The following is a 13,481-nucleotide window of genomic DNA, read 5'->3' as shown; positions in this document are numbered from 1 at the left end:
CGTTTTTATTTTTAAAAAAGTTTAGGTAATTTTTTAATATTTTCTTGATCCTTTGCGGCAGTAAAAGTATAGGTATTACTTGTGATATACGACCACTTAGGATGATAATCTAAGTTGGCATAAATATGTGGCAACCGGAATAGATGTCATCATTTTATGGGTGACGATGTGGACCGCCCTAAAAAAAATGGATGGAATTTCAACAAAAGTACCAAGTAGATATTTTCATTAAGGAGAGATACCATCTCTGATAATTTTTAAAATCAAGGCGACTGTTTAATTTTGGCCCTTACTGCAACTACACGTGAGATATTTAACCCATTAATTTATTTACCTCCTGGGACTTGGGAGTAGTGAAATTGATCCCGATATGTGGCTGGGTTCAAATTTGGGCTTTTTTTTGCAGTTCACTAGACAGCCCAGTCTATTTCCTAAAGTCCAAAGGTGAAATCCGTAAATACATCCCACAACGCCTCTCCCCAACTCTTAACAAATTCAGAGTAGTTGTATGGATTGTATCAAAAGCAAACCAAGAGTCCCTCTCTGTGATAGATAGTACGAGAGATACAAGTAATATTTGCGGCATTTTGGGTGTGAAAATCTGAAACCCTAGACAGAGCTCAGCGCTGTGAAAGAAAACCAAGAGTTATGGAGGAGGTGCTCTCCGCGACTGAGAAGCAGAGCATGGTCTCGTCCTTCTTAGAGATCGCCGTTGGCCAGACTGCCGATACCGCCACACAGTTCTTGCAGGTCACGACTTTATGTTTGTGTGATTTCTTTCATCAAGTTTGCCACTTTGCCACTGAGGGACTGAATCTATGCATTTTTGGTCGGGATTTCTGATTTTGATGCTTATTTTGGGGCTGGATGAATATATGGGCATTGGGTGGGGACCGTGGGGTTATATTTGTTTTCGTGTGTGAAAATTTGTGTGTTTTTTTCTTGTTTTTTGTTGGATGGGCTAATGGAATATTTGGAGCGTGCTTTTGTTTGATTTTGGTGTTCTGAATTTGGTAATATGTATAAGCATTATTGTTATCTCGTTTTCATCGATTGAGAATAAGAAAATTGATAATTAATAGGACATAGTGTCCAAAGAGTAGGTTTGATCGGGTTTCTGTTAGATATTAAAGTTTAGATGACTTATGGGGGCATTTAGCATACATATGGTTCTATTGTCATTTCATGTGTTTTGGACATTCAAAGATTGAGATGTTGCACGCCCAAAGTCGGTTGTCTGCATATTGAAATACATACCGGCATTGAGGAATCCTTTAGAAACTCTCTTAATCAAAATTTCTCAATTAAAATATTAACTATTAAACGAGTTTACTTATTTTGGATGATGATTCATGTTGAAGAAGTGAAAAGGGCTGGAGGGAGGCATAAAATAAATGATCTTATCCTAAATAGAGAGGTGGCAGGGAGTATTATCTTCACCATAGATAGAATAGAATGATGAAGAAGATACGTGTAGCTTAGACTAACTATTTCCTAAACATTTGTAAGTGGCCGGTTGGGATTAAGCTGTATTCAGTTGAGTAAAATATACTAGTATTTAGGACCCTTTTAGTTGACTTTACTTGGACTCTTTTAATTGATAGAATTAATTTGTAAATTTTACTGTATGTTTGGCTATCTAGAATATGTTTGTTTAACTTTTCAAAAGCTTTTTTTTTTGGTCCCAAAAAAAAAAACACTTTTCTTAAAACATTTAAGAAACGATTCACTTTTCGAAACACATAACACTTCACAAAAAGCAAAATGCAACACATTTTTTAAAAAAAGCTTTGCACAACTTATTGTGGGAATATTTTGAGAAAACAGGTGCTTAGATTTTTTGAGTGTGGAGGCTAACTTGTTGCTTAAAAAAAAAATTAGAGAGAGGTGGCCGCACAGCACCCCAACGGAGGAGAGGGGTGGCCGTGCGGCAACATCTATCTTGGTTGGTGTTGGGGTGACTGTGTGGTCACTCCAATAGAATAGAGGTGGCCGTGTGAACACTACTCTTCTCAGCAGAGGCTGGTTGCAGCCACTTTTTGTCTTTCTCTCTCTTTTTAATGTTATTTTATTTTTTTTTGTAAGTAGAACTCAATCTCACACCTGAAAAAATCAGTTTTGTTTTGTTTTGTTGTTGTTTTTTTTTTTTTTTAAATTTTTTAAATTTATTTTTTTAAAACACCGAATACTCTTCAAAAAGTTTACCAAACAATTTTCTTAAGTGGACCCCTCAGAAAACACTTTCCAAATGTGGACTCCACCAAAAACGTTTCTCAACTTTCTATAACATTAAAAACTTTTTTTGAATCAAAACACCCAAAAACACTTTTCAAAACACTTAACGAACATACACCTAGTTTCTTGAACTATAGAAACTGTTTTGTTTGCTTGACTATCAATATCCTTTAATTCATGAAGCATTAATATGTCGTTGTATGTAAATCAATGGTGGAGTCTTCTTGGAACAGGCCACAAGTTGGAGCCTTGACGAAGCTATTCAGCTATTCTATGTGGGTAATGAAAGTGGGCAAGTGGTTACATCTTCACAATCTCCTCCGGCAGAAGATACGGATTATTTGGCTTATCAAAATACTGGGTATGTTAAGAAATTTTCTTAACATGGCAATATCTGTTTTTCAAATTCTACTTCATTGGTTTATGTTTTGACATTCACTTTTGTGTATTGACCAAGTAATTTGGAAAGGGACACGGTAAATGAAAATGTTGGACAAAATGATGGAGATGAAGTGCGCCCTCCTTTACCTGTTATAAGGGAGGCTCTTTATGATGATGCAATGTTGTATGGGTATGTTTTCTTTTTTCAGCATTCCTGTATCATTCAAATTCAGATTTTTCTTTACATTTTCAAGTGCAGGAATGACTTTTTTTATTCTTTTTGAAGTTCGATTACTTGGGTGCCCTTTGATTTTTAATGAAAGTCAATTATTTATAAAAGAAAAACATTCCTTTTGAAGTTAGTTCCTCTATGGAAATATTTTAATTTTGTTCAACTCTTCCCCTTACCTCTGTTGACAATCAATGCTACGTTATTTATTTATTTTCTTCTCATAATCAAATGCCATAACCCTTCCGTTTCTATTGCCATTTTTGAAATCTCCTGAAATTTTTTAATTTTTCTTTGCATTTGCATCAACAAGGCATCAAGATATTCGTTTGTCACTACAGATTTAGTGAATTACATATAGAACATTCATTTGTCAGTAGAGTTGCATACAATAATTTCATCAATTTACCATTATCCTTACTGTTCTTTCTTTTAGTGTTGGCATGCTGCACATGAGGTATGTTGATGAAGTTCAGGAAATGGATGATTGGCTTAAATGTGACTCATTATTTTCTCTCTCAAAAAAATTATTTTTGTCATGTTTTGGTGAATATTTTAGATTTATATTCTTATTGGTCTGTTTAAGTTTTAGTATTTGTAAGTTTTTTTTTTTTTTTTTTGGATAAGTACGATAGTATTTGTGTTTATTACAATTTTTCTAATGAATTTGCTGTGCTAGAGAAGTTCAGGACGATATTTTGTATAACTTTTTATCCAACTCCAGTTTGGTTTTTTGAGGGTTCGTTTCGTGTTCCTTTTTTTTGTGGGCTGATTTGACTGCTCCTGTGTATACTTTTCGTGTACTTAAGAGATGCCTTACACTTTTTAATAATAAATCTTTCTTACTTATCAAAGAAAAAAATGTCTCTGTGGTAAATTCAAATGGTGGACTATGTTGCACAAAGAATTTGCCTAGGAATTATCAATATTATTATGAGACATAGTATATGATTATTATTATATTTGCTAGGTATTTTAATGTTGTTTCCTGCAAAAATAAATAACAGGCATCAAAACCTATAAAAAAATCTCAAAGTAATGTGAAAGTGATAATTAAGAAGAGAAGTGTTCTGACCTTATAAGGGAAAAACATGTAATTTGTATTGATCTTTGGTGTGAATTTGCACATATGGATTTTATACATGTGTAAGATAATTGAATATATACAAAAATCAAAAGCAAAATCAATGAGGGTAATATCTTTCTATGAATGCTTGGTATCTTCATTCCATGAATGATGGGCTTGGATTACTCCGTTATTGCCTTATCTTCCTTGCAAACTGATGGTTGAAGGAGACAACATTTTGAAACACTAAGTAGCAAAGGTGGAAGGGTTGGCATTTGATAAAGATATTAGCCATTTGAGCAGAAAGTTGTGAACTTAAAATGGAGACTTCAATTAACCACCAAATCATGAAAAAATCAACAATTTCAATGTCCTTAGTGCGAGTGTGGAGTCATGGATTGGCAACCAAGTGAATAGCATTAAATTTTATCACAATGAAGTGCTGTAGGATAATGTAGCTCTTTGTTAATATCATGAAGAAGATAAGATGACGACGATAGCTCAGAAAATGTAATTGCAAGTGCTTTGTACCTTGCCTTAGTACACTGTTGGCTGTTATTTTGTATTTTGAGACAGAAGTTTATCATGATTTTCTTGTTCTTTTTTTCCCTTCTAACTAAGTGGCTTCTCTTGTATACTTATTGTGTGTATCTTTGGCGTCTTACGCTTTTAATGATATCTTGATTACTTATAAAAAAAGAAAACAAAAAATGTTTAGGACCAAGAAATGTACAAAAGCTGGTCATAGAACGATGAGTAATAGGACAACCAGCTCAATCGGCTCAAAAAAGGCTATAAGACTATCCTAAGACCCAAGTCAATGAGATTGGTTTATTACTTATATAAAAGAAAAAATGACCTAAGTCAAAGAGGCCATGGACATTAGTACCTTTAGGATACCACAATATATGTTTACAACTTGCATATTGACGGGAAATTGAGCTGGCAATCTTAATTGATTGGTTAACATGGTTTGGATGGGTCAAAGAGAGATATCAAAGTGAGATTTTTCCAATTAAGTGATATATATCTAAAGAGGAGCTTGATCATCTCAATCACCAATTGCATGCTCGCTAATAGAATAAGAGTTCATATTCTCTGAAGACAACGAACAATGTTATACAACTATCTTGCAATAGTTCAACTAAAATCAACAATAATAATAATAAAAAAAGAATCAAGAGGAGAGAGGTACCAAAGGCCTAGAGTGAGGCAGTGTTTGGTGGTGGTATGAGACTGGATGGATGCAAAAGCAAATGGTGCTCAACCCTAGCAAAACCCCTCATGACAAGTCTCGACCAATTGACAAATAGTCATTAAAATTGGGGACTCCAGCTGATCGTGAGAGAGAGAGAGAGAGAGAGAGAGAGAGAGAGAGAGATTGTTGTTGAGCGCGGTTGAGATGGAAAAGAGAAAGAAAAAGTGCGATAGGGATACCTTATTTTTGTGAGCCTCTTTTTTTGTTTTTCTATTTTCCAATTAAATCCTTCCTGTGCATTACTGCATCCTCTCGTATTATGATTGTATCCAAACTGTCTAAAATTTGATTTTTTCTTTTTAAATTTTCGGACACATGGACATATATCCAATTGTTTTCAAGCCATATTTGTGTTTGACACACGCAAATTTTTTGGTATGTGATGTGTTCCAGCTGTTATGTTTTTGCTTGTTATTTGCTTCTATTCTACGTTTTGTGCACCTTTCCTATTATTTAGTTGCATCTTGACATGCAAGCCGTGTTCTTGGTTTATTTATTGCATCATGGACCAGTTTGTTCATTATCAATTCGTTAAATTGTGTAATTTCATTAACATTTTCATCTAGAGCATCAAGGATGGGATATGCATCTCGTGCACCAAGTTCATCAATTGCATTCCGTAATTTTGATGAGGAAATGAAAAGGCCTGAGGTTTGGGAATCGGACCTGGCCGCTTCATCTACATTAGATAATCCTCGAGATAATCTTGCTTCTTTATATCGTCCTCCCTTTCATCTGATGTTACCTGGGCCCTTTGAAAAGGTACGTGTGCGTGCTTGCATGCTATAGAAGTTAATCTTATAAGAGATGAGTGATCATCACTATTTGTATTGGGATTTAAGTAATATAGCTTTTTGGGTAAAGATATTGGCTTTTGTTATGATCTTTTGGGAGACATTCACTTAAGAGAACGGCCTTGAGATCTTTCATGGCTTTACATTACAATTTACCTTCAGGAATTGTGAACTGAGGCTTGTTAGCACTATGGATTCTGTACCTTCTTTGCCGAGTATTCATTGCAAGTAATTTCCCTGATAACATTGAAGAAGAGGATATGTATGTATTGTTATACTAAGTTTGATGATTAGTAGATTATGTTCCATGCTCTCCTTTTACCATATAACTGTGGCCTACTTTGTGATATTGAGGAACTATTATTGTATATGATTGTGAATGGTTATTTGGATTTTTATCATTTTGGAGCACATTGTGATAGGATTTAGGTTGTGGTTTGTTTGTTTTCTGTGTAAATAAACCTTTTTAAATTGGTTGATAGAATGTGTTAGTTTCTTTTTCTTTTGCTTTCTCTCTATTTGATCAGTGAATTTGTGTGTTTCTGTTTGAAAGCTTATAATTTCAGTTATGAGCTTTTTACTTTTCTTTTTTCATGTGATTGATTATCATTTAGCTTATACCTACATTTTGCAATTTTAGTTCTGCAATGGATTGCTAATTATTTCATGCCATACTTTCCACTAGAATTGCATTAGGATTGTGTGGTAATTAGTTCCCTGAATAGTTGGAAAAATTGGTTGCAGATTGTGGAACAACATTATGTAGCTTACATTCTTTGTTTGGATTGTGAGGCTGTTGTGACTGCTTTGTCACACAACTTGCATAAAATAAGGCTCAAAATTAAATTCTCACCGTGTAATTGCTGCTAATGAGCATAACATTCTTAACACAAACAGTAAATGCTTAGTTTTAAATGGTTATGGTGCTTTGGCATGGAAAGAGATGCTTGGTGGAGAGTTGCGGTGGACTCCCAAGTTTGGAAGTTTGTGGGGTGGGTGGTGCTCTCGTGAGATTGCAGGGGCTTTTGGAGTAGGGTTGTGGAAGTTCATAAGGAAAGGATGGGAGACGTTTTCCAAATTTCTTAGATTTGAGGTGGGGGGATGGAAGTAGGACTAGATTTTGGCATGACTTTTGGTGCGGAGATACGGTTCTGAAAGAGGTGTTTCCTGATCTCTTTGGCATTGCTCGGGTGAAGGATGCGTCAGTGGCTGACAATATGAAGATTTTGGGCGGGTCCATTCAGTGGAATGTGAGCTTTGTTAGAGAGGCGTATGATTGGGAAGTAGATGTTTTTACCTCTTTCTTCCAGGTTTTGGACTCTACTAGGGTGAATAGAGATCGGGCAGATTGCCTTAGTTGGGTCTCTTCCAAGAAAGGTGTGTTCAGGGTTAAGTCTTATTTTGGTTCCTTGACGTGTTTTGGAGGAACTCGGTTCCCTTGGAAGAGTGTGTGGCGGTCTCAGGCACCCCCGAGGGCAGCTTTCTTTACTTGGTCTGCAGCTCTAGGTAGAATCCTTACTTTGGACAATCTCAGGAAGAGGCACATAATCATTGTAGACAGATGCTGCCTATGCAAGTGTGATGGGGAATCAGTGGACCATATTCTTCTGCATTGTGATGTGGCTTCCGCTCTGTGGAACAACATTTTCTCTCGCTTTGGTATTTCTTGGGTCATGCCTAGGAGTGTGCTAGACCTAGTTGCTTGTTGGTGGAAGTCTGGGAGATCAAGGAGCGCTACAACATGGAAGATGGTGCCTATATGCTTATTTTGGTGTATTTGGAGAGAAAGAAACCTTAGGTGTTTTGAGAACCTAGAGAACTCCCTAGAGGAGGTGTTAGAGTTGTTTCTCCATATGCTGTATCTCTGGTTGATGGCTTTTTTGTACCCTTTATCCATCAGCTTTGCTGATTTTCTTGCTTCTTTTTCCTTTTCTAGTTAGGTGTTTCCTGTTGTATACTTCCAGTGTATGTAGGGGCGCCTTACGCTTTCAATAAAACTAAACTTACTTATCAAAAAAAAAAAAATCTCTAAGATTTAGGGGTTTGACATACAAAGCTGCATTTTGAGAAAATACTATTTGCATTGGGATTTTTTTTCTTCCCCTTTTATAAGGTCTACATTATGTGAAGTCGCCAATCCATAGTTGCAAATCTATATTTCCTCAAGATTCTTTATAATTGGACAGTTGCCTTTGACTTTAATATTTCTAGCTTTCATGATTTTCTTGATCTTTTTTCTTCGGCTAGCTAGGTGTTTCTCTTGTATATATTTTGCGTATTTGGGTTGCGCTTTTTTGTGTTTTTTAATAAATTGCGTTTCCTTATCGAAAAAAGAAAAAGAAAAATTCTCTTGATCACTAAATTACAATCCACCTTTTCCTTTTTGGGTATCTTAAAATTGTTGTCTCAGTGTTAAAAATTAAGGAGTATATTTACACTTTCCCATAATGGTCCTTATAATCATACTTGTTATGCAAAATCTTAGTTATAGTTTTGTATATCAATGTTGAATAATGGTGTTGGTACAGTTTCCGGTACGGCCGTGATAACTCACTTCTCTTCGGTGGTCTCGTCGTTCGGTTACTGCAATACCTGCAAAGTTTAAGAGAATACGCCCGGGGTTTGCCGGCGTTCCTCCCTTCGATGCTTAAATTAGCAATTGGGATCAGAGGTTATTTTAAAGAAAGAGGATCATCCTTCATACCTAGAATAGGTTGTATTTATAGACCTTCATTTGACTTAAGAGTGGGGAGCAAGAAACCTCTCGAGATCCTCACCCAGGGCTCTCTCCCTATTTCTGGTCTTTCTTCCTTATTAAGAAAGGCATCTTTGCCTGCTATTATTCTTTTGCACCTGCAGGGATATCTAGGCGCCGTCTACTGTCACTTCCTTGGATCGGCAGGGGTATCCCGACGTCTCTTCACCGCAAGGGGGAATCTCGGCGCCCTTACACTAGAGGTTGCATCTAGGTGCCTGTTATTCTTTCTACATTGTTGCGGTCGCTTTATGCTTTTGGCGTCACCAAATACACCCGGGCGGGCCGCCTGTTGTGTGTTCCCGGGCTTGGGCCTACTTGGGAGTCACTGGCTTTTGGCCCATGGTTCTTTATGGGCTAGTCCGGGCCTTGGGGCCCAAAACCTTTCGGAAGGGCCTTTGAGAGATGGTTTATAGTTAGAGGACCCATGAGCTAAGGTGGGCTTGTAGCTCCCGACATGTGCTGGGCGAATTCCCTTATCCGAGCTTGGAGCTTGGATGATGGGAATTATTACCATCCTTGCAATCCGAGTCTTAATTTTCCCAGGACTTCAGTTTCCCCGGGACATTAGGCAGTTTGCCTTGGGACTTCAAATGGTTTGTCCATTTTTTGTCCTGCACGACGTACCATATCGACTTCCACGTGTTGATGCTCTGAGTTACCACAAGCTGCAATCCATGTGACCCTAAATTCGCGACATAAGCCAGGACATGTGTCCCATATTTGGCGGTGCGGCCGCGAATCATGATGAGCTGTCTCTGTATTTCACACGTTATCTAGCCTGTTTGACATTCCGATCGTTATGCTTCTCGATGCACGACGTTCTGGTTTTTCATGCAGCGCATTCGATGATTATCCGTCGTCCCCCATTACAACGCTGCCACGTGTCCCGGGAGACCGAAAGGTCGCATCACGATGGGCTGTCACTGTAAACTCTATCGTCGCCCGACTCCCTACATTCTGACTGCTGCACTTCTCGGGATGGAACAGTCAAACCCACCGAGGCATTTAATGACAACCGTTGCGATCATGCCACACGTCCTGAGGCTTCTAGTATAAATACCCCTCTTCTCTCTTCTGAAATCCTCTCATTCATTTGTGCTTTTGCCTCTAATTCTTTTTGGGTAAATGTATAATAAATTCCTGAGTCGGAGTGCGATTTGAAAATGGTCCCTCACTTTTTAATTCTCAACATCAACTCCTTAACTTTTTCGTGTTTTTGAATTGGGTTCTTCCGTTGATTTTCCATTCAATTTTGCAAATTTTGTTAGTGCCACGTGTCCATTTTTGCCATATCATCTTAAAATAATATGTTTTTAATAAATTTATTTAAAAAAATTAAAGATAAAAGGAAAAGAAAAAGAAAGTGTTGGGGGTGGTGGCAGCCATCCCTTGGGGGTTTGGGGATGGTTGCTGGTGGTAGCCACCCCCCTTGGGAGGGCTGGCTCGTAGGTGCCACCCCCCTTGGGAGGGCTGGCTTGTAGGTGCCACCTCTAAGGTGGCTCGCAGGCCTCCCCCATGGGCCTGGCTACCAAAAAATGTGAAGATGGAGGAGGAAGCGGTGGTCCGAAATACTGGGTCCCGACGATTTGTGACCATCTTGCAATAAAAGAAGCTGATTTGGCCATTTGGTGGCTACTGAGCAAGTTGAGAGCATTTTTGGGAGGAAATTGAAGACATCGGGTGGCTTTTATACAACCCTAAAGGAGGTCCATGCAATCCGTGCCTGTCAAACAAAGATGAGTGAACAACTCCTGTTCCTGACTTGAGCAGTTACAAAGGCATCCAAAGCAGAGGCAAGGTATTGGACCGTCCAATATTGTTCTATTGGTAGCGCTTCTAAATTTTATGTTTCTTTTGCTTTAATATTCTCATTTTATCATAAACCAAGGCTACTAGAAGGGGGAGCAATTGTGAAGATGGGAGGGGTTGTCAAGTTGCATTGAGAGAAATTGGATCATATAATTTATCCTTATGGTAAGAGATGGTGATGGATCTTGAAGAATTGGAGATCCTTAAGGGTGAAAATTTCAATTTTCTCTTCCATGCCACCAGTAGAGAAGCAGGAGCTAGTGTTCACTATTGGAAAAACTTATCATCAAACTGGGATTTGACTGTGCAATTGAATAAGTGATGGCAAGCAAAGCTTCGGCTTTCTTTTTGTCGATCCATTTGCATCTCTGTATTCAGTCGAAATTCTAATTGGGAATTTTCTGTTCTCTCTATGTTTTTTGTGTATATATGATGAGAGGTTGAGGGCCAGTTAAGGATAAGGAGGATGTGGGTGGGTTCAACAGAAACGATAAAACGACACCTTGCTTTACAAAACATCTACTATCTTAATTTTCCAAGTGATTTCAAAAGCCACCAAGTTGTTGCTTAGGAACACTCCCATATCTCCCATTGCTTCCATAAGCCGGAGGAATAGAGCTTGACCATTCTCTGTCGACCCAACAATCATTACCGTCCAAGAAAACATGTTTCTTTCAGACATTTTATCAAATACTGGAAGAGCCGCATTAAAACCCGAGCATGATAAAAAAACAACTACGAATCACACATACAAACAGACAACCAAACCCTGGAGCTCCATTTGGTTGTTGATAAATATTTTTTTTTTTGATAAGTAAATGAAATTTTATATAAAGAAAAAAGTGTAAGGCGCCCCTCTAAGTACACTGGAAGTATACACAAGGAAACCCCTAAGAAGGCAAAGAAAAACGAACAAGAAAATCAGAAAGGCTAATAGACGGTTGTTGATAAAGATCAAAAAAGAAAACGAAAAATTGTTGTAAAATTTAAGATACAGCTCGGTCTAAGCGAAAAATTGTTGTAAAATCTAAGATATAGGCTTTTGTGGATAAAAATTAGGGTTTGGAAGTCCAGCAATCAAAACCCATTGGAATTGTGCAGTCCGGGTCTTCTATCTCTCTGTTTTTTAAAGTTGGTATGTTATGTTTGATTCTCCATCTCTATTCTTTCTCGGCATTATTTTGGTTTTTCGCTTTCTTCTTTTGTTGTCAAATTTTCGTCCGATTCAACCACCGGTATCGGAATTGTCGACAAGAACCCGAATTTATTCGGCGATTCTAATCGCTAGTCTCTGCTGCTGATGCTAATCTCACCTTCATCAGTGTATTTCATTCCAAACCTAGAAGCATCACTCATAATTGCACCTAGGGCTTGCGAGCCACCCCCAGAGGTGGCCGGCCCCAAACCTTCATGGGGTGGCTGCCGCCACCCCCAACCCTTTCTTTATTCTATTTATTTTTAAAATTTTAAAATTTTAATTTTTAATTTTTTTTTAAAAAATAAAATCATTAAAAAAATATTATTTTAAGATGATGTGGTGAAAATGGACACGTGGCACTAACGAAATTTGCAAAATTGGATGGAAAAGTGATGGAATGATCCAATTCAAAAACGCGAAAAAGTTGAAAATTAAAAAGTGAGGGACCATTTTCAAATCGCGCTTCGACTCAGGGATTTATTATACATTTACCTTTTTTCTTTTCTTGAACTCTGCAACTCAACCTCCCACTATTAGAAAAAATGTCTTACTCCGACAGCTCTCTGCCTCTCTCTTCGGGGATGATGACACCGCCTCCGATCCTCCATTTCGTGGCGTTGATCAACTTGAGCAGATTACTGAGGGCGGTGAAGCTTCCGACACGAATGAAGTTCCGCTAGTTGGAGACATTACGCCGATGAAACCTTCCTTTGCCACAACTACAATATTCCGGCGTTCGTGAAGCTTCATTTTCCTGGACTGGATGAGAGTGTCTTCCGGGAGCTTGGGTTTGGGGATATCTGTCTCAACAAGCGGATGCTCATGGCGGGCTTTTGTTTCCCCTTCTAGCCCATTATCCAGGAGTTGCTTAGCTTCCTCCAGTTGTCTCCGTTCCAGGTGCTGCCTAACGGGTGGAGGTTGTTCCTGGGCTCAAATATGATCTGGCTGGTGATCCATCCCGGGCACATGATGTCCCTTCCAGAATTCTTCGACCTCTACTGCCCTCTTTTCAAGGAATTCAGGACAATGTCTTTCACTGCCTGGACGAAGCCAGGGCTTGTTTGCATAGATCCAAAGGGCACCTACTCAAACAACAAGCACTGGGACCAGGAGTTCTTCTACATCATCTCAGGAGAACCTAGGCCGGGAAAACCCTGTATCTAGGGTGAAAACCCGGCCCTCCTTTGGGACTTGGTTTCGAGAAAAACCAAGTTTGGAGAACTTGGGCTAGGAAATCCCTCTATCTAGGGTGAAAACCCAACCCTCCTTTGTGATTCTCTCCATGTTTGTCGGTCGCCAAACGATGGAGTTCTCAAGGTTGCCTTGCAGGTCCTGTTGTCTCCTTGTCCAGTTTTTTTTTTTTTTTTTAACAAGGTTGTCTCCTTGTCCGGTTTTCGAGACTTAACAAACGCTTCTGAAAATCCTTTATTTCATTAATGACGTCACACGGTAATGGAAAGATGACAACATAGCTTGAAATACATGAATCGAAAAACAAAACACTTGACATCACTGATAATATCTCTTCAAATGCTCCGCATTCCAGGGTTGGGGTAGGGGCCTTCCGTCGATTGCTCGGAGGTAGTAGGCTCCCGGTCTTTGGGATCTGATCACCTGATAAGGACCTTCCCATTTGTGTCCTAGCTTTGTGTCTGCTGGGTCCCAGGTGGCAAGTGTCACTGTTGCCTAACCATCTTGTTGAAGTATTGCCCAGTTCTTAGTTGGTAAGCCGCCGTTGTGGTCTGCGCCTTAT

The 13,481-nt window shown here is 38.6% G+C and overlaps 1 protein-coding gene across 1 annotated transcript in view; it reads left to right on the top strand.

The window, feature by feature from the left end:
* Positions 1–486: 486 nt before the first annotated feature.
* The window catches only part of LOC133878479 (plant UBX domain-containing protein 7), a 29,176-nt gene continuing 16,181 nt past the window's right edge, over positions 487–13,481 (top strand). The window contains exons 1-4 of the mRNA XM_062317038.1: positions 487–750; positions 2,469–2,596; positions 2,693–2,806; positions 5,736–5,931. Coding sequence (XP_062173022.1) covers positions 649–750; positions 2,469–2,596; positions 2,693–2,806; positions 5,736–5,931 — 540 coding nt within the window. The 5' untranslated portion in view covers positions 487–648. The remainder of the gene's footprint in view (positions 751–2,468; positions 2,597–2,692; positions 2,807–5,735; positions 5,932–13,481) is intronic.

Source organism: Alnus glutinosa, chromosome 1 (assembly GCF_958979055.1).
Source record: "Alnus glutinosa chromosome 1, dhAlnGlut1.1, whole genome shotgun sequence".
NCBI lineage: Eukaryota > Viridiplantae > Streptophyta > Magnoliopsida > Fagales > Betulaceae > Alnus > Alnus glutinosa.
This window is presented reverse-complemented; position numbering and strand designations above follow the sequence as displayed.